The sequence below is a fragment of the Salmo trutta genome, chromosome 36 (genome assembly GCF_901001165.1).
Source record: "Salmo trutta chromosome 36, fSalTru1.1, whole genome shotgun sequence".
Taxonomy (NCBI): domain Eukaryota; kingdom Metazoa; phylum Chordata; class Actinopteri; order Salmoniformes; family Salmonidae; genus Salmo; species Salmo trutta.
Window position 1 is genome coordinate 1,331,220 of NC_042992.1, and position 27,363 is coordinate 1,358,582.

Consider the following 27,363-nt stretch of genomic DNA (forward strand, 5'->3'; position numbering starts at 1 on the left):
CTGTCAACGTCATCTCAGCAGCCAGATCAGGAGGCGGCTGGGGCCACGGTGGAGTCAGTTAGTGGTCACTGGTTCTCGGCCTGTCACAACACAGAGAGGATGGGAATGGGGAAAGGATGGCGATTTCAGAAGAACACAATATAAGGACATACCATTTGACAGACCACAAGAACAGATGTACTGCATGTAGGAACAGATGTACTGCATGTAGGAACATATGCACTGCATGTAAGACAGATGTACTGCATGTAAGAACAGATGTACTGCATGTAGGAACAGATGTACTGCATGTAGGAACATATGTACTGCATGTAAGACAGATGTACTGCATGTAGGAACAGATGTACTGCATGTAAAAACAGATGTACTGCATGTAAGAACAGATGTACTGCATGTAAGAACAGATGTACTGCATGTAGGAACAGATGTACTGCATGTAGGACCATATGTACTACATGTAAGACAGATGTACTGCATGTAGGAACAGATGTACTGCATGTAAAAACAGATGTACTGCATGTAAGAACAGATGTACTGCATGTAAGAACAGATGTACTGCATGTAGGAACAGATGTACTGCATGTAGGACCAATGCCTGCTTTAGTTTCACAACCCCAGACTGCGGTGCTTCCAGGTGATGTAATACTGGGATTGAAATGAGAGAGTCCTGTTACAACCAGCCAGGTACAGTCGTTCTATAGCCTGGTTCCAGATCTGTTGATGGACTCTTACCAACTCCACCGCTGTCCTTGGCATGACAATGAGTGATAGCACAAACAGACTGGCACTCAGGCTAGCAGTTGTACATTGAGGAATTTGAAATGGAAGTACATGTTTAGTGCTTGGTCTACTGTCATCATCAAGGCATGGATAAAACAGGAAGCAGGAAGCTCTACTTTCCGGCTACCCGGATAAAGCACTAAACAAACTTCAGTTAGTGCTAAATACGGCTGCTAGAATCCTGACTAGAACCAAAAAATTTGATCATATTACTCCAGTGCTAGCCTCCCTACACTGGCTTCCTGTTAAGGCAATGGCTGATTTCAAGGTTTTACTGCTAACCTACAAAGCATTACATGGGCTTGCTCCTACCTATCTTTCCGATTTGGTCCTGCCGTACATACCTACACGTACGCTACGGTCACAAGACGCAGGCCTCCTAATTGTCCCTAGAATTTCTAAGCAAACGGCTGGAGGTAGGGCTTTCTCCTATAGAGCTCCATTTTTATGGAATGGTCTGCCTACCCATGTGAGAGACGCAGACTCAGTCTCAACCTTTAAGTCTTTACTGAAGACTTATCTCTTCAGTAGGTCCTATGATTAAGTATAGTCTGGCCCAGGAGTGTGAAGGTGAACGGAAAGGCTGGAGCAACGAACCGCCCTTGCTGTCTCTGCCTTGTCGGTTCCCCTCTTCCCACTGGGATTCTCTGCCTCTAACCCTTTTACAGGGGCTGAGTCACTGACTTACTGGTGTTCTTCCATGCCGTCCATGGGAGGGGTGCGTCACTTGAGTAGGTTGAGCCACTGACGTGGTCTTCCTGTCTGGGTTGGCGCCCCCCCCTTGGGTTGTGCCGTGGCGGAGATCTTTGTGGGCTATACTCGGCCTTGTCTTCGGACGGTAAGTTGGTGGTTGTAGATATCCCTCTAGTGGTGTGGGGGCTGTGCTTTGGCAAAGTGGGTGGGGTTATATCCTGCCTGTTTGGCCCTGTCCGGGGGTATCATCGGATGGGGCCACAGTGTCTTCTGATCCCTCCTGTCTCAGCCTCCAGTATTTATGCTGCAGTAGTTTATGTGTCGGGGGGCTAGGGTCAGTCTGTTACATCTGGAGTATTCTCTTGTCTTATCCGGTGTCCTGTGTGAATGTAAATATGCTCTCTCTAATTCTCTCTTTCTCTCTTTCTTTCTTTCTCTCGGAGGACCTGAGCCCTAGGACCATGCCTCAGGACTACCTGGCATGATGACTCCTTGCTGTCCCCAGTCCACCTGGCCATGCTGCTGCTCCAGTTTCAACTGTTCTGCCTGCGGCTACGGAACCCTGACCTGTTCACCGGACGTGCTTGTTGCACCCTCGACAATTACTATGATTATTATTATTTGACCATGCTGGTCATTTACGAACATTTTAACATCTTGACCATGTTCTGTTATAATATCCACCCGGCACAGCCAGAAGAGGACTGGCCACCCCTCATAGCCTGGTTCCTCTCTAGGTTTCTTCCTAGGTTTTTGGCCTTTCTCAGGAGTTTTTCCTAGGGAGTTTTTCCCAGCCACCGTGCTTCTTTCACATGCATTGCTTGCTGTTTGGGGTTTTAGGCTGGGTTTCTGTACAGCACTTTGAGATTTCAGCTGATGTACGAAGGGCTATATAAATAAATTTGATTTGATTTGTGATTTGATTTGAAGCAGTAAGCAGCTGTTATGGTTTAAAAAGCAGGAACTACCATCTGGAGTAGCCTTGTTTGGTGATATGGGATGTTGGGACCCAGATAAGTAACTGATGGCTGTTTGCCTATCCAGATTTCCACAACTAAAACAATAGTTGCCAAGAAATGTACCTTTACCCAAAGGACTTGTAGCTGACGTTTCTAACGGTAACACGCTGTAACGGCACACATAGGTTGCATAAGACATGATGACCAGGCTTTATCCGGACAACATCGATGCTGAACAACAGAAACCTTCAGGCCATTGCAATGTATCATCATGTGACTTCAGTGTCTCTTCCTATAATCAAGTCATTACACTCAGTCACGCAGAAGAACACAGATCTGGGACCAGGCTAGGATGAGTAGAGGAACACAGATCTGGGACCAGGCTAGGATGACTAGAGGAACACAGATCTGGAACCAGGCTAGGATGACTATAGGAAGAGTAGAGGAGCACAGATCTGGAACCAGGCTAGGATGACTATAGGAAGAGTAGAGGAGCACAGATCTGGAACCAGGCTAGGATGACTATAGGAAGAGTAGAGGAACACAGATCTGGAACCAGGCTAGGATGACTATAGGAAGAGTAGAGGAACACAGATCTGGAACCAGGCTAGGATGAATAGAGGAACACAGATCTGGAACCAGGCTAGGATGACTATAGGAAGAGTAGAGGAGCACAGATCTGGAACCAGGCTAGGATGACTATAGGAAGAGTAGAGGAGCACAGATCTGGAACCAGGCTAGGATGAATATAGGAAGAGTAGAGGAACACAGATCTGGGACCAGGCTAGGATGACTATAGGAAGAGTAGAGGAACACAGATCTGGAACCAGGCTAGGATGACTATAGGAAGAGTAGAGGAACACAGATCTGGAACCAGGCTAGGATGAATATAGGAAGAGTAGAGGAACACAGATCTGGGACCAGGCTAGGATGACTATAGGAAGAGTAGAGGAACACAGATCTGGAACCAGGCTAGGATGCCCACCTCTGGAGTAACAGCAGACCAACAGACAGGCATAAACACAGTCCACAGCATGCAGAGCACTCAGAGGGTAACTCAACAAGACATACCAACACACAGGCATAAACACAGTAACACAAGAAAAGCAATCAGAGAAACCTGACGTCACATAAAACCAAACCAGCACTGCTGACCAGAACAGATCAGACAAGCTGGGATCTTTACGATGACGTACACGTTGGGGTGTTCTTTAAAATCTGATAGTATTATAGAATCATCTTATGAGTCGGTACGGAAGTGGGGGTTGCTGTCAGAACAGGACAGTCACAGCGCCCCCAACAGGCCGGCACAGCAGCAGCCTGCACCACTTTGATGGCATGTACAGCAAATGCAGCCAAAACTGTCCAAGAGAGGTTTAGGCCAGAGCCATACATTAGGAAATGGGGCGGCAGGGTAGCCCATAATGACATCACAGTACCCCATAATGACAAAATGAAAACAGGTCTTTAGAAATTTGTGCACATAAAAAAAATTAAGTATTTACATAAGTATTCAGACCCGTTGCTATGAGACTCGAAATGAAGCTCAGGTGCATCCTGTTTCCATTGATCATCCTTGAGATGTTTCTACAACTTGATTGGAGTCCAACTGTGGTAAATTCAATTGATTGGACATGAGTTGGAAAAGCACATCTGTCTATATAAGGTCCCACAGTTGACAGTGCAGGTCAGAGCAAAAACCAAGACATGAGGTCGAAGGAATTGTCCGTAGACCTCCTAGACAGGATTGTGTTGAGGCACAGATCTGGGGTAGGGTACAAAAACATTTCTGCAGCATTGAAGGTCCTCATCATTCTTAAATGGAAGAAGTTTGGATCCACCAAGACACTTCCTAGAGCTGGCCGACCGGCCAAACTGAGCAATCGAGGGAGAAGGACCTTGGTCAGGGAGGTGACCAAGAACCCGATGGTCACTCTAACAGAGCTCCAGAGTTCCTCTGTGGAGATGGGAGAACCTTCCAGAAGGACAACCATCTCTGCAGCACTCCACCAATCAGGCCTTTATGGTAGAGTGGCCAGACGGAAGCCACTCGTCAGTAAAAGGCACATGACAGCCTGCTTGGAGTTTGCCAAAAGGCACCTAAAGGATTCTCGGACCATGAAAAACAAGATTCTCTGGTCTGATGAAACCAAGATCGAACTCTTTGGCCTGAATGCCAAGCGTCACATTTGGAGGAAAACTGGCACCATCCCTATGGTGAAGCATGGTGGTGGCAGCATCATGCTGTGGGGATGTTTTTCAGTGGCAGGGACTGGGAGACTAGTTAGGATCTAGGCAAAGATGAACAGAGTAAAGTACAGAGAGATCCTTAATGAAAACCTGCTCCAGAGCGCTCAGGACAGCCAAGACAATGCAGGGGTGGCTTCGGGACAAGTCTCTGAATCTCCGTGAGTAGCCCAGCCAGAGTGCAGACTTGAACCCGATCGAACATCTCTGGAGAGACCTGAAAATAGCTGTGCAGCGACGCTCCACATCCAACCTGACAGAGCTTGAGAGGATCTGCAGAGAAGAATGGGAGAAACTCCCCAAATACAGGTGTGTCAAGCTTGTAGCGTCATACCCAAGAAGACTCAAGGCTGTAATTGCTGCCAAAGGTGCTTCAACAAAGTACTGAGTAAAGGGTCTGAATACTTATGTAAATGTGATATTTCAGGGTTTTTTATGCAAAAATGTCTAAAAACCTGTTTTTGCTTAGTCATTATGGTGTAATGTGGGTAGATTGAGGGGGAAAAACTATTTAAGCAATTTTAGAATAAGACTAATGGAACAAAATGTGGAAAAAGTCAAGGGGTCTGAATACTTTCCGAAGGCACTGAAATCTGTCAGACACTGTAGAGCAAGAAATATACTCTGGTTTCGGCTCAGAATACACGCCCTTCAGGCTAGGCTACACGCCCTTCAGGCTAGGCTACACGCCCTTCAGGCTAGGCTACACGCCCTTCAGGCTAGGCTACACGCCCTTCAGGCTAGGCTACACGCCCTTCAGGCTAGGCTACACGCCCTTCAGGCTAGGCTACACGCCCTTCAGGCTAGGCTACACGCCATTCAGGCTACACGCCCTTCAGGCTACACGCCCTTCAGGCTACACGCCCTTCAGGCTAGGCTACACGCCCTTAAGGCTAGGCTACACGCCATTCAGGCTAGGCTACACGCCATTCAGGCTAGGCTACACGCCCTTTAGGCTAGGCTACACGCCCTTCAGGCTAGGCTACACGCCCTTCAGGCTAGGCTACACGCCCTTCAGGCTAGGCTACACGCCCTTCAGGCTAGGCTACACGCCCTTCAGGCTAGGCTACACGCCCTTCAGGCTAGGCTACACGCCCTTCAGGCTAGGCTACACGCCCTTCAGGCTACACGCCCTTCAGACTACACACTGACTGAAAGTGGCTTTGGATAGAATCATCTGCTAAATGGAATATATTATATATACATACAGTAGATATACACACTGAGCTACCAAACACTAGGAAGCTGCTGTCTAGAGACATTATACACCGAGATACCAAACACTAGGAATCTACTGTCTAGAGACATTATACACTGAGCTACCAAACACTAGGAAGCTGCTGTCTGGAGACATTATACACTGAGATACCAAACACTAGGAAGCTGCTGTCTAGAGACATTATACACTGAGCTACCAAACACTAGGAAGCTGCTGTCTAGAGACATTATACACTGAGCTACCAAACACTAGGAAGCTGCTGTCTAGAGACATTATACACTGAGCTACCAAACACTAGGAAGCTGCCTTCTAGAGACATTATACACTGAGATACCAAACACTAGGAAGCTGCTGTCTAGAGACATTATACACTGAGCTACCAAACACTAGGAAGCTGCTGTCTAGAGACATTATACACTGAGCTACCAAACACTAGGAAGCTGCTGTCTAGAGACATTATACACTGAGATACCAAAAACTAGGAAGCTGCTGTCTGGAGACATTATACACTGAGATACCAAACACTAGGAAGCTGCTGTTTAGAGACATTATACACTGAGATACCAAACACTAGGACGCTGCTGTTTAGAGACATTATACACTGAGCTACCAAACACTAGGAAGCTGCTGTCTAGAGACATTATACACTGAGATACCAAAAACTAGGAAGCTGCTGTCTGGAGACATTATACACTGAGATACCAAACACTAGGAAGCTGCTGTCTAGAGACATTTAAGCCTTTTAACCACTGATCTTCTTATTTATGTTCCAGTAACAGGAAGAAACTGGAGACTTCATGTGTGTATAATATATAATATCATTGTGTATGTGTGCCATTCAGAGGGTGAATGGGCAAGACAAAATATTTATGTGCCTCTGAATGGGGTGTGGTAGTAGGTGCCAGGCGCACTGGTTTGTGTGTGTCAAGAACTGCATCGCTGCTGGGTTTTTCACACTCTACAGTTTCCCTTGTGTATCAAGAACGGTCCACAACCCAAAGGACATCCAGCCAACTTGACAGCTGTGGGAAGCATTGGAGTCAATATGGGTCAGCTTCCCTGTGGGGCGCTTTCGACACCTTGTAGAGTCCACGCCCCGACGAACTGCGGCTGTTCTGAGGGCAAAAGGGGGGGTATGTATGTATGTATGTATGTATGTAGGCTGGCTGGCTGACTGGCTTACTGGGGTGTAGGGTGAAGTTCTCCCTAGATGCTGAACTTCAGTCAGTTTTGTATTGCCCCCACTAATGGTTAAGGTTAGGATATGGGGAGGGGAAGCTGATCGTAGATCTGTATGTAGGGGAAACGAGCCGTGGGTGGTTGTCCAGCTATCAGATGAAGCAGCAGCTCACAGAGTAATGAGAAGTAGAATTTTACCATCTCATCTCCCCTGCAGCTATTCTGCTTATTGGAGCCCTTCCAGAACTAGCACACCTGATTCCACTAATAAGGGCTTGATGGTTAGTTAGTTGACCAATTAAAACCAGGTGATACTAGTCCAGAAATAGATATGTGGAATGGCTCGGGGTACTGGAGGAGAGGGTTGGGAAACACTACAAGAAAAATAAAATGTATTATCCCAAACAGGAAGCTATGTTATGTTGAGGTGACAGTAGAAATATAGTCTATACATGTTTATACACAAACTATTACCCTTTAACACAGGAAGTGTATTATCCCAAACAGGAAGCTATGTTACGTTGAGGTGACAGTAGAAATATAGTCTATACATGTTTTACACACAAACTATTACCCTTTAACACAGGAAGTGTATTATCCCAAACAGGAAGCTATGTTACGTTGAGGTGACAGTAGAAATATAGTCTATACATGTTTTACACACAAACTATTACCCTTTAACACAGGAAGTTGTCCCTGTGAATTAATCACCTTTCAATACAGACATGTTTGGATCCTGGTTATTTCATGTGATGATGGTCATTTAGTTAATGGTACAGTGAGTGTAATGATAATGTATTTTAAAGGTACAGTGAGTGTAATGATAATGTATTTTAAAGGTACAGTGACAGTGAGTGTAATGATAATGTATTTTAAAGGTGCAGTGACAGTGAGTGTAATGATAATGTATTTTAAAGGTACAGTGAGTGTAATGATAATGTATTTTAAAGGTACAGTGAGTGTAATGATAATGTATTTTAAAGGTACAGTGACAGTGAGTGTAATGATAATGTATTTTAAAGGTGCAGTGACAGTGAGTGTAATGATAATGTATTTTAAAGGTACAGTGAGTGTAATGATAATGTATTTTAAAGGTACAGTGAGTGTAATGATAATGTATTTTAAAGGTACAGTGACAGTGAGTGTAATGATAATGTATTTTAAAGGTACAGTGAGTGTAATGATAATGTATTTTAAAGGTACAGTGAGTGTAATGATAATGCATTTTAAAGGTGCAGTGACAGTGAGTGTAATGATAATGTATTTTAAAGGTACAGTGACAGTGAGTGTAATGATAATGTATTTTAAAGGTACAGTGAGTGTAATGATAATGTATTTTAAAGGTACAGTGAGTGTAATGATAATGCATTTTAAAGGTGCAGTGACAGTGAGTGTAATGATAATGTATTTTAAAGGTACAGTGAGTGTAATGATAATGTATTTTAAAGGTACAGTGAGTGTAATGATAATGCATTTTAAAGGTACAGTGAGTGTAATGATAATGTATTTTAAAGGTACAGTGAGTGTAATGATAATGTATTTTAAAGGTGCAGTGACAGTGAGTGTAATGATAATGTATTTTAAAGGTGCAGTGACAGTGAGTGTAATGATAATGTATTTTAAAGGTGCAGTGACAGTAAGGGTAATGATAATGTATTTTAAAGGTGCAGTGACAGTGAGTGTAATGATAATGTATTTTAAAGGTGCAGTGACAGTGAGTGTAATGATAATGTATTTTAAAGGTACAGTGACAGTGAGTGTAATGATAATGTATTTTAAAGGTGCAGTGACAGTGAGTGTAATGATAATGTATTTTAAAGGTGCAGTGACAGTGAGTGTAATGATAATGTATTTTAAAGGTGCAGTGACCGTGAGTGTAATGATAATGTATTTAAAAGGTGCAGTGACCGTGAGTGTAATGATAATGTATTTAAAAGGTGCAGTGACAGTGAGTGTAATGATAATGTATTTTAAAGGTGCAGTGACCGTGAGTGTAATGATAATGTATTTTAAAGGTGCAGTGACAGTGAGTGTAATGATAATGTATTTTAAAGGTACAGTGAGTGTAATGATAATGTATTTTAAAGGTGCAGTGACAGTGAGTGTAATGATAATGTATTTTAAAGGTGCAGTGACAGTGAGTATAATGATAATGTATTTTAAAGGTGCAGTGACAGTGAGTGTAATGATAATGTATTTTAAAGGTGCAGTGACAGTGAGTGTAATGATAATGTATTTTAAAAGGTGCAGTGGACAGATGAATCCTCACCTTTTTCTCTTCTTTTCAGAGTCTGTTATGCTGGGCTTCGTCTGCTTGGGGTCCGTGATCTCGGGGGTCCAGTTAGACACCCTCTCATCGCGCGGTCTCTTGCGAGCACTGTCACAAAAGCAGCAAAAATGGATGCAAGTCAATCAAACCTTTTTGCCACTAAGTTTAGCATACCAGCACCCTGATCAGAATAGAGGATCAATACAGGAAGCTTCTCCTTACATCCCCAGACTCTTTTGGACAGTTTCCCGTATCAAAATGTAATTAATGTCGAAAAAATGATTGAATATGTTTTAGTCAAGGAATACACCTAATCTGTGTCCAGGAAACCAGCCCTGAGAGAAGAGAAACACTGCAAAGACAACCAGCTAAAAGCAGCAGTGTCTCTTCTCTGACAGCACCTCATCCCCCCACCGCCAGACAGTCCGCCTCTACACCGCCAGACAGTCCGCCTCTACACCGCCAGACAGTCCGCCTCTACACCGCCAGACAGTCCGCCTCTACACCGCCAGACAGTCCGCCTCTACACCGCCAGACAGTCCGCCTCTACACCGCCAGACAGTCCGCCTCTACACCGCCAGACAGTCCGCCTCTACACCGCCAGACAGTCCGCCTCTACACCGCCAGACAGTCCGCCTCTACACCGCCAGACAGTCCGCCTCTACACCCAGACAGTCCGCCTCTACACCCAGACAGTCCGTCTCTACACCCAGACAGTCCGCCTCTACACCCAGACAGTCCGCCTCTACACCCAGACAGTCCGCCTCTACACCCAGACAGTCCGCCTCTACACCCAGACAGTCTGTCTCTACACCCAGACAGTCTGTCTCTACACCCAGACAGTCCGTCTCTACACCCAGACAGTCCGCCTCTACACCCAGACAGTCCGCCTCTACACCCAGACAGTCCGCCTCTACACCCAGACAGTCTGTCTCTACTACACCAATACTCACTTAGCTGTGCTCTCGTCCACATCCTGTTCCTTATATGGTGGCTCTGTCCCCGTCGTTCTCTCCCCCAGCTCCGCGTCCCCCCCCTCTTCCCCCCGGGACACCCGGCTGCCATTGTATTTCTCCAGGGGACACTTGGAGGGTGGCTGGGTAGGAAGAAGGGATTCAGAATCAGACACTGGGTCCTGGTCCTCTTTAGATAGTTCACGCCACATTTTCTGGAGGAAACAGAGAAAGAGGGGAGAGAGAGAGAGAGATTAACTCAAATAGAATTTTGATGAAATCACTTGGCCTCTGAGCCAGCCGCCCCACAGGTGCTCTACTTGTACTAGAGAGGAGTTCCCCATGATGTACTTGGCTCCTTACAGCTAGCTAGGTGTGGGGTTAGGGTTAGCTGTGTTACCTGTACAGAGCAGTCCCCCATGATGTACTTGGCTCCCTCCAGGACAGCCCTGTAGGAGAAACGTAGCTGGTCAGGAGTCTGGATCAGACCCATACGGTACTTCCTCATGTCCAGCAGCACAGCCTTGATGTCCACAGACGATGGGTCTTTCCTCTTGTCCATCTGACACCACAGAGACAGACAAAGACACCAGAGGTTCAGTGGTTGAGTGCTGAAGACGTATTTGTTGGCTGTGAACGTTCCTTTTGCTTAGAAATGCTCGTCATGCTTATTCCATTTAATCTAATTCAATACAACTATTTATTCCCTAAGGGGCAATTAAGAAAGGCAATTTAGGTTAGAAAAATATCCACATATAATACAGTATAGAGACATCACTCTCACATAGTGTTTATAGCCAAGAGCTAGCTAACGGTCCTACAGGTAGTCTCTCCACTCTCCCCAGCTAGCTAACGGACCTACAGGTAGTCTCTCCACTCTCCCCAGCTAGCTAACGGACCTACAGGTAGTCTCTCCACTCTCCCCAGCTAGCTAACGGACTTACAGGTAGTCTCTCCACTCTCCCCAGCTAGCTAACGGACTTACAGGTAGTCTCTCCACTCTCCCCAGCTAGCTAACGGACCTACAGGTAGTCTCTTCACTCTCCCCAGCTAGCTAACGGACCTACAGGTAGTCTCTTCACTCTCCCCAGCTAGCTAACGGACCTACAGGTAGTCTCTCCACTCTCCCCAGCTAGCTAACGGACCTAAAGGTAGTCTCTTCACTCTCCCCAGCTAGCTAACGGACCTACGGGGTAGTTTCTCCACTCTCCCCAGCTAGCTAACGGACCTACGGGGTAGTTTCTCCACTCTCCCCAGCTAGCTAACGGACCTACGGGGTAGTCTCTCCACTCTCCCCAGCTAGCTAACGGACCTACAGGTAGTCTCTCCACTCTCCCCAGCTAGCTAACAGACCTACAGGTAGTCTCCACTCTCCCCAGCTAGCTAACGGACCTACAGGTAGTCTCTCCACTCTCCCCAGCTAGCTAACGGACCTACACGTAGTCTCTTCACTCTCCCCAGCTAGCTAACGGACCTACAGGTAGTCTCTTCACTCTCCCCAGCTAGCTAACGGACCTACAGGTAGTCTCTTCACTCTCCCCAGCTAGCTAACGGTCATCGTAACAAACAGTCAGGGAGAATCTAAAATTCCAAAAGAGATGCATAGAGGATTATTATTGTATATTTTTTTTATTTTAATGGCGAGGATATACAGTGCAGTCGAAGTATTCAGACTCCTTGACTTCTTCCACATTTTGTTATGTTACAGCCTTATTCCAAAATGTTTTAAATTGATTAGGTAAAAAAAAAAAAAAATAATCAAAACACAATACCCCATAATGATAAAGCAAAAACAGGTTTTTAAACATTTTTGAAAAAAAATGAAATATCACATTCACATAAGTATTCAGACCCTTAACTCATGTCTTTGTGGAAGCTCCTTTGGCAGCGATTACAGCCTCAAGTCTTCTTGGGTATGACGCTACAAGCTTGGCTCACCTGTATTTGGGGAGTTTCTCCCATTGTTTTCTGTAGATCCTCTCAAGCTCTGTCAGGTTGGATGGGGAACGTCGCTGCACAGCTATTTTCAGGTCTCTCCACAGATGTTCGATCGGGTTCAAGTCCGGGCTCTGGCTGGGCCACTCAAGGACATTCAGAGACTTGTCCCGAAGTCACTCCTGCATTGTCTTGGCTGTGTCCTTAGGGTCGTTGTCCTGTTGGAAGATGAACCTTCGCCCCAGTCTGAGGTCCTGAGCGCTCTGGAGCAGGTTTTCATCAAGAATCTCTCTGTACTTTGCTCCGTTCATCTTTGCTTCGATCCTGACTAGTCTCCCAGTCGCTGCCGCTGAGAAACATCCCCACAGCATGATGCTGCCACCACCATGCTTCACCGTAGGAATGGTGCCAGTTTTCCTTCAGACGTGACGCTTGGCATTCAAGCCAAAGAGTTTGATCTTGGTTTCATCAGACCAGAGAATCTTGTTTCTCATGGTCTGATAGTCCTTTAGGTGTCTTTTGGCAAACTCCCAGCAGGCTGTCATGTGCCTTTTACTGAGGAGTGGCCTCCATCTGGCCATTCTAACATAAAGGCCTGATTGGTGGAGTGCTGCAGAGATGGTTGACGTTCTGAAAGGTTCTCCCATCTCCACAGAGGAACTCTAGAGCTCTATCAGAGTGATCATCAGGTTCTTGGTCACCTCTGACCAAGGCCCTTGTCCCCCGATTGCTCAGGTTGGCCGGGCGGCCAGCTCTAGGAAGAGTCTTGGTGGTTCCAAATATCTTCCATTTAAGAACGATGGAGGCCACTGTGTTCTTGGGGACCTTCAATGCTGCAGAAATGTTTTGGTAATCTTCCCCTGTGCCCTGACACAATCATGTCTCGGAGCTCAACGGACAATTCCTTCAACCTCATGGCTTGGTTCTTGCTCTGACAGGTTCTGTCAACTCTGGGACCTCATATAGACAGTGTGCCTTTCCAAAACATGTCCAAGCTATTGAATTTACCGCAGGTGGACTACAATCAAGTTGTAGAAACATCTCAATGATGATCAATGGAAACAGGATGCACCTGAGCTCAATTTCGAGTCTCATGGCAAAGGGTCTGAATACTTAAAACCTGTTTGGGATAGGGGGCAGTATTTTCACGGCCGGATGAAAAAACGTACCCGATTTAAACTGGTTACTACTCTTGCCCAGAAACTGAGAGAATATGCATATTATTAGTAGATTTGGATAGAAAACACTCTGAAGTTTCTAAAACTGTTTGAATGGTGTCTGTGAGTATAACAGAACTCATATGGCAGGCAAAAACCTGAGAAGATTCCAAGTAGGAAGTGGCCTGTCTGCGAATTTGTAGTCCTTCTTTTGCTTCTCTATCGAAACTACAGTATCTGAGCTGTTACATGGCACTTTCTAAGGCTTCTATTGGCTCTCTATAAAGCCTTCAGAATGCGGATTGAGGCGTGTCCTGTCTCTGGGCAGCGTAGAGGAGCTCAGTTTGTCAGTGGTCTGCCTAGTGACTAAGAGATTGGAGATGCGCGGTCCTGCGACCATGCTGTTTTTTATTTTCATCTTTGAATGAATACACTATTGTCCGGTTGGAATATTATCACTATGTTACGAGACAAATACCATAAAAATTGATTTTAAACAGCGTTTGACATGCTTCTAAGTACGGTAAAGGAACATTTCAATTTTTTTTGTCTCGATGTGCGCTCGCGCGTTACCCTTTGGATAGTGACCTGAACGCACGAACAAAACTGAGGTATTTGGACATAACTATGGATTATTTGGAACAAAAACAACATTTCTTGTGGAAGTAGCAGTCCTGGGAGTGCATTCTGACGAAGCAAAGGTAATACCATTTTTCTAATAGTAATTCTGAATTTAGTGTGCGCCGAAGTTGGCGGGTGTCAAAATAGCTAGCCGTGATGGCTAAGCTATGTACTCAGAATATTGCAAAATCTGCTTTCGCCGAAAAGCTATTTAAAAATCTGACATAGCGATTGCATAAAGACGTTCTGTATCTATAATTCTTAAAATAATTGTTATGTATTTTGTCAACGTTTATGATGAGTAATTTAGTAAATTCAAGTTTTGGGTGGGAATGCATGTTCTGAACATCACATGCCAATGTAAAAAGCTGTTTTTGGATATAAATATGAACTTGATTGAAAAAAACATGCATGTATTGTATAACATAATGTCCTAGGAGTGTCATCTGATGAAGATCATCAAAGGTTAGTGCTTCATTTAGCTGTGTTTTGGGTTTATGTGACATATATGCTTGCTTGGAAAATGGCTGTGTGATTGTTTTTGGCTATGTCTCCTAACAATCTAATGTTTTGCTTTCGGTGTAAAGCCTTTTTGAAATCGGACAATGTGGTTAGATTAACGAGAGTCATGTCTTTAAAATGGTGTAAAATAGTCGTATGTTTGAAAAATTGAAATTATTGCATTTTTGAGGTTTTTGTATTTCGCTCCACGTTCTTCCATTGGATATTTGGCGAGGCGTTCCGCTAGATGCAAGATTAAGTAAATAATGTATTTCAGTTAATTTTTGTGTGCAAACATTTCTGAAAAGCTGTTTTCACTTCGTCATTATGGAGTATTGTGTGTAGATTGATGCAATTTAAAAAAAAATGTAATCCTTTTTAAAATAAGGCTGTAACGTAACAGAATGTGGAAAAAGGGAAGGGGTCTGAATACTTTCCGAACACACGGACCTTGGTGAAGACCGAATGCGGCCCACGGGGGAAACGAGTTTTACATCACTGGTTTATAGTGTCAACTATAAGTGTAAGGGGGCAGGGCTTACCAGGACCAGACAGGTGTCAACCAATGAGAGGGTCCCTGAGCGGCCAATTCCAGCACTGCAGTGCACTACCGCCGGTCCGTGGTCCGCCCCCAACGAGCCAGACTCCCGCACCTTGAACAGGAAGTTGAGGAAGGACGCCGGCGATTCTGGGACACCAAAGTCAGGCCAGGTGGTGTAGTGAAAGTGATAGATCTCTCTCTTCTCGCCCGTCTGGAAGACACAACAGAGGACAAAAGACATTGCTTGTGTCCCAAATGGCACCCTATTCCCTCGTACATTACTTTTGACCAGAGCCCCGTGGGCCCTGGTCTAAACTGCACCATAAATGGAATAGGGTGCCATTTGGGGCCCTACTGTACAAATGGACAGGAGCAGGATTGGACTCAATTCCATTTCAATTCAGGAAGCAAACTGAAATTCCAGTTCTCATCCTTGAAAATAATAGATAGTGGAACACTGCATTGACCCTAACCCTGGAGATAGTAGTACACTGCATTGACCCTAACCCTGGAGATAGTAGTACACTGCATTGACCCTAACCCTGGAGATAGCAGTACACTGCATTGACCCTAACCCTGGAGATAGCAGTACACTGCATTGACCCTAACCCTGGAGATAGCAGTACACTGCATTGACCCTAACCCTGGAGATAGCAGTACACTGCATTGACCCTAACCCTGGAGATAGCAGTACACTGCATTGACCCTAACCCTGGAGATAGCAGTACACTGCATTGACCCTAACCCTGGAGATAGCAGTACACTGCATTGACTCTAACCCTGGAGATAGCAGTACACTGCATTGACCCTAACCCTGGAGATAGCAGTACACTGCATTGACCCTAACCCTGGAGATAGTAGTACACTGCATTGACCCTAACCCTGGAGATAGTAGTACACTGTATGCGGTCCCTGGGGAGGAAGATAAACTGAAAGTTACCGACACTGACATTTCCCTCCTCTAACCAAAGCAATTTTACTGACGTCCGTAATTTTGATGATTAGACTACACAACGTTCCTGCAGACATTTTGGTTCTAAAACCATTATTTGCCCTAAACTTGCATCTTGCATAGAAAGTATCTGCCCTGTCTCACTGTAGGCTCTCACTCCCTCTCCCCCTTTGCACACGGAGTGAAGGGAGGCATGCATTTACTGTTGTTAAAAAAAGAGGAGAGTCTCAGCTTTATGAGAGTATAGAAAGTATTTCTCAACACTCAATGTTAAGGAAATAACACCACTTTACTGAGTATGTTATTGAGATGATGCACCGGCGATACGAATTGTAGCCATTTGTTTATTTGTAGGACATTAAATGTGCTGTTAGATCAACTGCATGGCTATTTAGCAACAGCTATAGGCTACACAATTCACCCCCTGAGGAAGTGGGAACTCAAAACACTTGATTTCCCACTTCCTCAGGTGGTGAAGTGTCGCATATAGCCATGGCCAGCAATATGCACAAAAACAGGCAGGCACATGCCTGAACATGTAAGATGAAATAGCTGACTAATTTCATGTCTTACTTGACACTGGAAAAAGTCATTCTAGAGCCCTGCCGCTAATGGTTTAAATAAGACGAGCTGGGTTGGAGAGGCCTCTGCTGCTACCTACTGTAGTAACAGCTGGAGGTCGACCGATTAAATCGGAATGGACGATTAATTAGGGACGATTTCAAGTTTTCATAACAATCGGTAATCGCCATTTTTGGACACCGATTATGGCCGATTACATTGCACTCCACGAGTAGACTGCGCGGCAGGCTGACTACCTGTTACGCATGTGCAGCAAGGAGCCAAGGTTAGTTGCTAGCTAGCATTAAACTCATCTTATAAAAAACAAATCAGTCACTAGTTAACTACACATGGTTGATGATATTACTAGTTTATCTAGCTTGTCCAGCGTTGCATATAGTCGAATCACAGCCTACTTCGCCAAACGGGTGATTATTTAACAAGCGCATTCGCGAAAAAAGCACTGTCATTGCACCAATGTGTACCTAACCATAAACATCAATGCCTTTCTTAAAATCAATACACAAGTATACATTTTTAAAACTGCATATTTAGTTAATATTGCCTGCTAACATGAATTTCTTTTAGCTAGGGAAATTGTGTCACTTCTCTTGCGTTCTGTGCAAGCAGAGTCAAGGTATATGCAGCAGTTTGGGCTGCCTGGCTCATTGCAAACTGTGTGAAGACCATTTGTTCCTAACAAAGACCGTAATTAATTTGCCAGAATTGTGACATAACATTGAAGGTTGTGCAATATAAACAGCAATATTTAGACTTATGGATGCCACCCATTAGATAAAATACAGAACGGTTCCGTATTTCACTGAAAGAATAAATGTTTTGTTTTCGAAATGATAGTTTCCGGATTTGACCATATTAATGACCTTTGGCTTGTATTTCTGTGTGTTATTATGTTATAATTAAGTCTATGATTTGATATTTGATAGAGCAGTCTGACTGGGCGGTGGTAGGCAGCAGCAGGCTCGTAAGCATTCATTCAAACAGCACTTTCCTGCATTTGCCAGCAGCTCTTCGCTGTGCTTCAAACATTGCGCTGTTTATGACTTCAAGCTTATCAACTCCCGAGATTAGGCTGGCAATACTAAAGTACCTATTTAAACATCCAATAGTCAAAGGTATATGAAAAACAAATGGTATAGAGAGAAATAGTCCTATAATAATTACAACCTAAAACTTCTTACCTGGGAATATTGAAGACTCATGTTAAAAGGAATCACCAGCTTTCTCATGTTCTGAGCAAGGAACTTAAACGTTAGCTTTTTTACATGGCAAATATTGCACTTTTACTTTCTTCTCCAACACATTGTTTTTGCATTATTTAAACCAAATTGAACCTGTTTCATGATTTATTTGAGACTAAATAGATGTTATTGATGTATTATATTAAGTTAGTGTGGTCATTCATTATGTTGTAATTGGTATCGGCTTTTTTTGGTCCTCCAATAAAATCGGTATCGGCGTTGAAAAATCATAATCGGTCGACCTCTAGTAACAGCAGAGGCGTACAGTAGGCATCCTGATAAATAAGAATACACCATTTTCCCTTATATCCCAGCACATAAACCAAGAAGGCAATTTTCCCTTATATCCCAGCACATAAACCAAGGCCATTTTCCCTTATATCCCAGCACATAAACCAAGAAGGCAATTTTCCCTTATATCCCAGCACATAAACCAAGGCGGCCATTTTCCCTTATATCCCAGCACATAAACCAAGGCGGCCATTTTCCCTTATATCCCAGCACATAAACCAAGAAGGCCATTTTCCCTTATATCCCAGCACATAAACCAAGAAGGCCATTTTCCCTTATATCCCAGCACATAAACCAAGAAGGCCATTTTCCCTTATATCCCAGCACATAAACCAAGAAGGCCATTTTCCCTTGTATCCCAGCACATAAACCAAGAAGGCCATTTTCCCTTATATCCCAGCACATAAACCAAGAAGGCAATTTTCTTATGTTGAATTGTACTTTACATGGTGAAAAATACACATTGATTTCATTGTATATCCCATCAGGGGCAAATCTAGATCACATCCACACAGGAAGTATTATTTTAGCAGGTGACCTAAATCATACATTCGATAAGATTAACAGACGTAGCAATAAAAAAGGCACATTTAGGGAGCCTCCAAAGAGGCAAAAAAATGTAATCTCTACAAATAATTTATAGGACACATAGAGATTACTATTCCCAACTCCAAAAGACTATTCCTTCTTTTCTCAAAAAGGTAGAAAAGCTACTCAAGAATTGACAAAAAAAAAAAATTCTACAAAAATTCACTCAACAATTTACTGGATTAAAAAAAAAGTATGATATAGTGATATCGGATCATTCTCCGGCATCGTGCTTAATTACACCAAGAGAAAATAATCTTCTGGACCCAAAATTGTATAACAACTAGGTAAACAAATGTAGACAGAGGACAGACAGAGAAAAGCCGACCCCTGATACAATTTGGGATGCCTTGAAGGTGTACATTAGGGGAATGATAATTTCATACTCAGCAAAAGTTAAATCTGATTTAGAAATTTAAATGAAAGAAAATCAATATCTTAGAAAAAGCACATAAATCTTTACAAGGTAAAGAAGTAAATACAATTTCTGAACTTAAGCAAGAATATAATATTTTACTTTTGAAGAGAGCCAACAACTACAGGTTAAACTCAAATAAAGCATACTACTTAATGGAAAATAAACCTGGTAAATATCTCGCAGCTCTCACAAAATGAACACATAGTAAACCAATTATAATTTTTTTTAAACTAAAGATACAAAAGTGGTAATTAGAAACAATGCGATTAATTAACATTTTAAAAGCTTCTATGAAAATGTATATAAATTAGAATTAAACAGTTTGACAGATCCGATAGCCTTCTTTGACTCAACAACTCCGTAGCAAATATCAGCAGACAAACAAAAGCTTAAAACCGTGATCACTCAAGAAGAAATATTAGATACTGTTAAAACATTTGCATGGAGGAAATCACCAGGAATGGATGGCTTTCCCAAAGAATTCTATTCAACATTTTGGGACAAAGTAGCCCCCCTATTTACACAAATGACAACACACACAAGTCACACAATTCAGTACATCCTAGTTCCATGTATCAAACAGTTATTTCAGTTAAATTGAAACCAGGAAAATCTGGAGTCCCCTTGCTGATTATAGACATAACTTCAATAAATTGTGACAAAATTATAACAAAGCTTATAAGCAATAGAATGGCAAACATTTTACCAGACTTGTTACATATCAAACAAATGTTTCAGTTTAATACAACATGCAAAAAAACAAGATGAAGATAAATTAAATTATGGCTGTTGATGCCAAAAAGGTTTTTGATCGTCTTGAACAGCCTTCTGTATTCAAAACTTTGGAAGCTTTCAACTTTCCAGCTGAAATAATACATTTAATAAGACATATTGAATAAATGTCCTAAAGCAAAAATATACACAAATAATATATTATCTGGTGGAATTGCTTTAGAAAGGGGGACAAGACAGGGATGTCCTCTCTCCCCCTTCCTGTTTGCACTGGCAATTGAACTGCTTGCAGAAAGAATTACACAGGACACAAACGTAACAGGTATTGATAAACATGAAAATAAACTAAACTTATTTGCAGATGATCTCCTGAAATACCTGACAAATATTGAAAACTCAATGCCCCCCTTGCTAAAAATATTTTCAAAATACTCAAATCTCAGGATATAGAAAAACAGCAATCCTTTCAGTAGACCACAAAAAATATGAACTACATAGGATGCTTAATAAGTGCTGTTATAATCTCCACCCAGCACAGCCAGAAGAGGACTGGCCACCCCTCATAGCCTGGTTCCTCTCTAGGTTTCTTCCTAGGTTTTGGCCTTTCTAGGGAGTTTTTCCTAGCCACCGTGCTTCTACACCTGCATTGCTTGCTGTTTGGGGTTTTACACTGGGTTTCTGTACAGCCCTTTGAGATATCAGCTGATGTAAGAAGGGCTTTATAAATAAATTTGATTTGACAAAAAACAATTATATGAGATAACTTTCCTCCATTACTCAACAAAATGAAAGCAGATCTAACTAAATTGAATAATCTTCCCATAAATCTTACAGGTACAATAAACCTCTTTAGAATGGCTGCCAAAGTTTTGGTATTTATTTTTGGGAATACCAATTAGCCACAAAGACATTCTTTAAAAAAAAGTATACTCGGTCATAAGACTTTATATAGGCAAATAAAATTCATAGAATAAAAAGGAAAGTTTAACATCTTCCTAAGTCTGAGGGTGGTTTTAACCTTCCAGATTGTAATTGTATGAACTCGCTACCCAAGGCTTTTACTTGCGACATATAGTTAAATGCACTAAAGAGGAACAATGGGTACATATTCAAGATGTGCATGCTCATCCCCAGAATCTTTTTCCGTGTCTATTTTCAAAAGGATAAATCTAAAAACATTAACAATTTCATAGTTAAGGACACTATAAACATATTCTACAAGAACCAATATCACTCCCTAAAAACACAACCTTATGGAACAATCATTGGATAGCTTTCCAGAATTCACAGATAAATTAGAAAATAGATTTCTTTACATGATAGAATGTACATAGTTTCAAATACATACAACTTAAAAGTTACATACACCTACATTTTTATTTGAAATATGTTAGACATCAGAGCATTCTCGAAGGAATCTTATTTGAGTCAGAAAATGATTTTCATATAATAGGGAAGATATCCAAAATCTTGCAGTCTATACAGCTGACAATCTTAGAATTTTTTGTGTGGAAACAAGACGTAAAAAGAACTGATGTTTGGACAAGATGGAGGGAAAGTTGGAGAATAACTAACAAAATTACAGTTAACAAAAATGTACGTTAAATCCAGTATAAACTAATGAATAGAATGTATTATACAAGAGACAAAATTCATAAATTCTACAGCACAATGGCAGAGTCATGTCTTAAGTGTAAAACTAAAAATGACTCAATAATTCATCCCTTCTGGGAATGCTACAAAGTCCAAAAGTTATGGATGGAGCTAGAAAGTTGGCTGTCAGAAGAATTACAACGTAAACTTACTTTTAATACATCTGTGTGCATATTTCAGGACGTGGCATATGGGGGTATAGTGAGATACCCAATGGACTGGACAATTCTCTTCTCATCACTCATCTTGGTAAAAAGGTATACTAAAAACTTGGACATCAATCATGGAAAATTAGTCTAGAGCCCTGCCACTAACAGAAAAGTCTGTATTTTATCGCTATATTACTTATTGTCCATGTCGCCCAGCTCTAATAGAGATTAATTTTATCGCTATATTACTTATTGTCCATGTCGCCCAGCTCTAATAGAGATGTATTTTATCGCTATATTACTTATTGTCCATGTCGCCCAGCTCTAATAGAGATGTATGGAAACAATCTCTAATGCATCATATTCACACCATTTTAAATATATGACTCATGAGCATTCTGCTACTCCAGCACCTTGATCTAGCGTCAGTTTTAAGTTGTAGATCACACTGACCTGATCCTAGATTACACTCCTGCATTACTCAGGCTTCCACCATGTTAAAGAGACTCACCTTATCATTTTGCAGCTCCAGCACTCTGGTTGTGTAGTAGGACTTGACGTCTTCTGAAACCAGCGTTATCAGGAAATGTGTATCTCTAAACGACATCTCATGCTCGTCCTGCGTTGGCCAATACTGAGCACACTTTTCCTGTCAGGCGGGAAATACAGAAGACAGTCAGCCAGTCAGTCAGCCAGCCAGCCAGTCAGCCAGCCAGCCAGTCAGCCAGTCAGTCAGCCAGTCAGTCAGTCAGCCAGTCAGCCAGCCAGCCAGCCAGCCAGCCAGCCACCTTAGTTGAACAGTGAAGTCATGACACAAAAGAGAAGTGTTTCCAGTCTTAATACTATTCTGAATAAGCACTATAAGACCCATGTTTTATTATTATGATTATCAAAGTATGTGTAGCCCAGCATTCTACTTAATGCAGTGACAGTCCCTATAAAGACTAAAGCTACAAGGTTTCACTACATTTGATAAAGTTAATCATTCATTTTCTACAAGTCCTTCTTAAATATGGACAACCAGGTTATGTAATGTCATGCTATTAAAAGGCATCCGTTGGCCGTAACAAGACTGAATAGAACCTCATGACACCAATATTCCCCCCCTGGCTCCTCCCCTTCCAGGAAGAAGGGAAACTAAACTCATGACCCAACACCTACTGCTGCTACTCTGACACAAGATGACGTGAAGGGGAGGTCGGCTCAAGTAGAATCGGAGGCATAAAAGCCTGTGCTTGGGGAACTGTCAGGTCCCCTCTCACAGACCTACAGTAGTACAGACCTAACTGTCATCTCAACACCTCCCACCACCAGACCAGGAATTCCCTCTCTAAACCACACAGAGTAGGAGGAAATACCACTCCACAGAAAGTGGCTTTCACTCTCCCCACCTTACCAAAAATAGTGTGATCTGTGTACCACATGTAGGCAATACTAGAAGATAGTAGTTATGTACTCACGGATCCCTTCTCTATGACTCTGTTCATCATTATAACAGCCTTCTCTACTCACGGATCCCTTCTCTATGACTCTGTTCATCATTATAACAGCCTTCTCTACTCACGGATCCCTTCTCTATGACTCTGTTCATCATTATAACAGCCTTCTCTACTCACGGATCCCTTCTCTATGACTCTGTTCATCATTATAACAGCCTTCTCTACTCACGGATCCCTTCTCTATGACTCTGTTCAGCATGATGACAGCCTTGGTATTCTGTTCCCAGATCATCAACCAGAAGTGACCACAGGTGTTCCTCAGAGGACCCTGTGGATGACGCAGACACAGACAGAAACCCATTAGCTAACCAAGATTACGCATTGGGAAATGTATGTGCATTTGGGGGTCAGTCAAGTATTAAATAATACAAGATATCAACAGTTCTATTTGTAACTTTTCAGGCTTAGAAACATCATTCATAAGTCCTTTGGCCGCCTCTCCTTCCAGTTCTCTGCTGCTAATGACTGGACCGAACTACAAAAATCTCTGAAACATTTATCTCCCTCACCAGCTTTAAGCACCAGCTGTCAGAGCAGCTCACAGATCACTGCACCTGTACATAGCCCATCTATAAATAGCCCAAACAATTACCTCATCCCCTACTGTATGTATTTATTTTGCTCCCCTGCACCCCAGTATTTCTACTTTGCACATTCACCTACTGCAAATCTACAATTCCAGTGTTTAATTGCTATATTGTATTTACTTCGCCACTGTGGCCTTTTTTATTGCCTTTACCTCCCTTATCTCACCTCATTTGCTCACTTTGTATATAGACTTATTTTTCTACTGTATTATTGACTGTATGTTTGTTTTACTCCATGTGTGACTCTGTGTTGTTGTATGTGTCGAACTGCTTTGCTTTATCTTGGCCAGGTCGCAGTTGTAAATGACAACTTGTTCTCAACTTGCCTCCCTGGTTAAATAAAGGTAAAAGAAATAAATAAAAGAAATATAATATCCCACCACCAGATCAGAGTGCAGATTGTTTTAGTCAATGTGGTAACATTTAGTTCCTCCCCTCAAAGCCTTCATCCATTTCCTGTTTTCCAGTCATTGCTCTGTATCATCATCATCACTGTGGCTGTGGTTAAACAGATCTACCATAACAACCTGTATCATCATCACTGTGGCTGTTGTTAAACAGATCTACCATAACAACCAGTAACAACACCCCTGTGGTTAACCAAAACCGTCATAACAACATCACTGTGGCTAAACATAACTTTCATAACCTGTGTTCTGTGATTTACTCACTGTTAATCAAGTGTTAGTTCTGTTAATCAAGTGTTAGTTCTGTTAATCAAGTGTTAGTTCTGTTAATCAAGTGTTAGTTCTGTTAATCAGTGTTTTGTTAACGAAGGGTTCTGTTATTTAAGGGTTCTATTTTTCAAGTGTTCTATTAATCAATTGTTAGTTCGGTTAAGTGTTCTGTTAATCGTTAGTTTGGTTAATCAAGTGTTCTGAGAACCAAGTGTTCTGTTAATCGTTACATTGGATAATCAAGTATTCTGTTAATCAGTTGTTCGTTCTGAAATTCTTCGGGACCGGTGTCCCTTCCATGGGACAGTTGAGCTAACATATGCTAATCACATTAGCCTGAGGTTGTAAGTAACAAGAACATTTCCCAGGACATAGACATATCTGATATTGGCAGAAAGCTTAAATTCGTGTTAATCTAACTGCACTGTCCAATGTACAGTAGCTATTACAGTGAAAGAATACCATGCTATTGTTTGAGGAGAATGTACCATTTGGAACATGAAAAGTTATTAATAAACAAATTAGGCACATTTGGGCACTCTTGACACAAACTTTTGAACAGAAATGCAATGGTTCATTGGATCAGTCTAAAACTTTGCACATACACTGATGCCATTTAGTGGCCAAAATCTAAATTGCAGCTGGGCTGGTATAATACACTATGGCCTTTCTCTTGCATTTCAAACATGATGGTACAATACAAATACAAAAGAACGGTTCATTTTATCTTTGTATTAGCTTCTACCAGCTCTATTGTGTTATATTCTACTACAATCTTTTCACATTTCCACAAACTTCAAAGTGGTTCCTTTCAAATGGTACCAAGAATATGCATATCCTTGATTCAGGGCCTGAGCCACAGGCAGTTAGATTTGGGTATGTCATTTTAGGGGAAAATTGAAAAAAAGGGCTTGTTCTGTTAATCAAGTATTCTGAGAATCAAGTGTTCTTTGTGTTCATCAAGTGTTCGTTGTGTTCATCAAGTGTTCGTTGTGTTCATCAAGTGTTCGTTGTGTTCATCAAGTGTTAGTGCTGTTCATCAAGTGTTAGTGCTGTTCATCAAGTGTTAGTGCTGTTCATCAAGTGTTAGTGCTGTTCATCAAGTGTTAGTGCTGTTCATCAAGAACTGATATAGAAGTCAGACGTAGTTGGAAAGAAACAATACAAAGAGGAAAACATACTAGAGGGCTGTAGATGGGTGCAATAAAAACAAAATAGACAAAAACTGAACGGACAACAATAAGAAGAGAACGGACAACAATAAGAAGAGAACGGACAACAATAAGAAAATGGACAAGTCACCTGAGTTAAAATGTAGCTCCTCTGGGCCTCCTCCATGACCACCAGGCTGGCGTTGATGTAGTCGTTCTCTGTGTTCTCCAGTTTAACTCTGCTGTGATCAACTACACAGACAACCACAGAGGAGAGAAGTAATATATGAACAACATATCCAAGTGAAAGACAAGTTCATGTATGTATTGTATTGCTGCAAAATGAATTGCCTCATTGAGGACAAAGTTCTCTGAATCTGAAGTTGGTATCATACTGCAAATCAATGTGGTACGGTTCAAGACAACAACAACAAAACCTTTTAAAGAACAAGATATAAAGGAGTATGAAGTCACTTACATGGACTGACATCTCTGTATCTGTTCCGGTTGCGATTTTCTGGATATTTAGCAACTTTTAAAGGGCATTCATGGGACTGATTCCGTATTTCCTGCAAACAAACGGTTTAGTCATCACAGACTAATAGACTATGAATTGTTCCTCTATAGGCCTACTGTACCATGAGGTTTCTTTAGACACACAAGGTCAGACTACTTTAGATATTCACAGAATCAGACCATGTTTAGCTACTGTAGATCCTCTGGTCACACTTGCTGATAGGATGGACGATGCTGTGGGAACTCAATGGATCCTTATGTATTACTGGTAGGATAATGGTTTAGGTTTGGGGGACTATTTTTAGTAGTTTATGAATAGTGGATGTCAATAGAGCAGGAACTGATCGGGAATAATCTCATCCCTAAAAATGATCATGACATAAAGGCAGGTTTCGTCAGCACAACTGACTGGTCAAGGAGGGGAAACAAATTTAAGGAGAAAGGCAGTTCATCATCTTTAGGAGTGTCGTTAAAAAGAATAAACACAGCGGATTGCTATCAAATCATGATAACACAATTTGCCACACTAGGCAGCAACCAATGGATGTTTAAAAGGTTAAAACCGTTGACCAACAAATGCAGGAAATAGTTGTAATCTGCAATTCCCCAAATAAACACTTGTGCTAACTAGTTGGAACCACCAGCAAGGGTCTGAAGCTGTTGACAAACGATGTGTTTGTAGCTGTCAATCTAATCTTACTATGGACAAGATAACAACCGTCAGCCAAATAGCTAGCTAGCTAGATAAACCTCTTAGCGAGGGATATCGTTAGTAACCGCATGCATGCACACGCTAAAAACTCCAGATTACTGGCACTCGGCTTTGGAGTCTTGCTGAGTATTGTTGTGCGACATCACCGAAAAGAGATGTCTAAAGACAGTAAAGTAAAAGGCAACAAGAGAACTAAGCAATAAACATCCGTGCGTATTTCTACAAATAGCTGCTATTTGCGTGCGTAAATAGCAGCTGACACTGGTGCTGCTAGCTGCATCAGCTAAGCTAACAGACAGGCTAACAGCTAGCTAACTTACTATGTATAAGTTCTGCCACCGGCCCTCTGAATCCATGTCCTCAAAGTCCTGGTCCATTTTTAAAGTGTTATTTTATCAATATGGATGATAACTAGAAATGATTTAAGTCATTACTTGTTTTAAAACAAAGCCATTCGACAAAAAAAAAAAAAAAAACGATACAGACTTTGTCAGTGTAGTTGACGTCTAATACGGGCGTGATGTGCGCATGCGCCAAAAGGGTCCTTCGGTATCGTTTTCC

General features: G+C 42.2%; 1 protein-coding gene across 1 annotated transcript; it reads right to left on the reverse strand.

Annotated features, from left to right (window-relative positions):
• On the reverse strand, positions 1–27,310 carry ptpn2b (protein tyrosine phosphatase non-receptor type 2b). Its single transcript, XM_029736183.1, has 10 exons — positions 27,123–27,310; positions 26,053–26,143; positions 25,726–25,826; positions 23,329–23,427; positions 22,172–22,309; positions 15,056–15,265; positions 10,700–10,861; positions 10,300–10,514; positions 9,347–9,454; positions 1–80 (listed from the first exon to the last, which is right to left on the reverse strand). The coding sequence occupies exons 1-10, from the start codon at positions 27,177–27,179 to the stop codon at positions 59–61; spliced, it is 1,203 nt and encodes a 400-aa protein (XP_029592043.1). The 5' UTR covers positions 27,180–27,310; the 3' UTR covers positions 1–58.
• Positions 27,311–27,363: the final 53 nt, after the last annotated feature.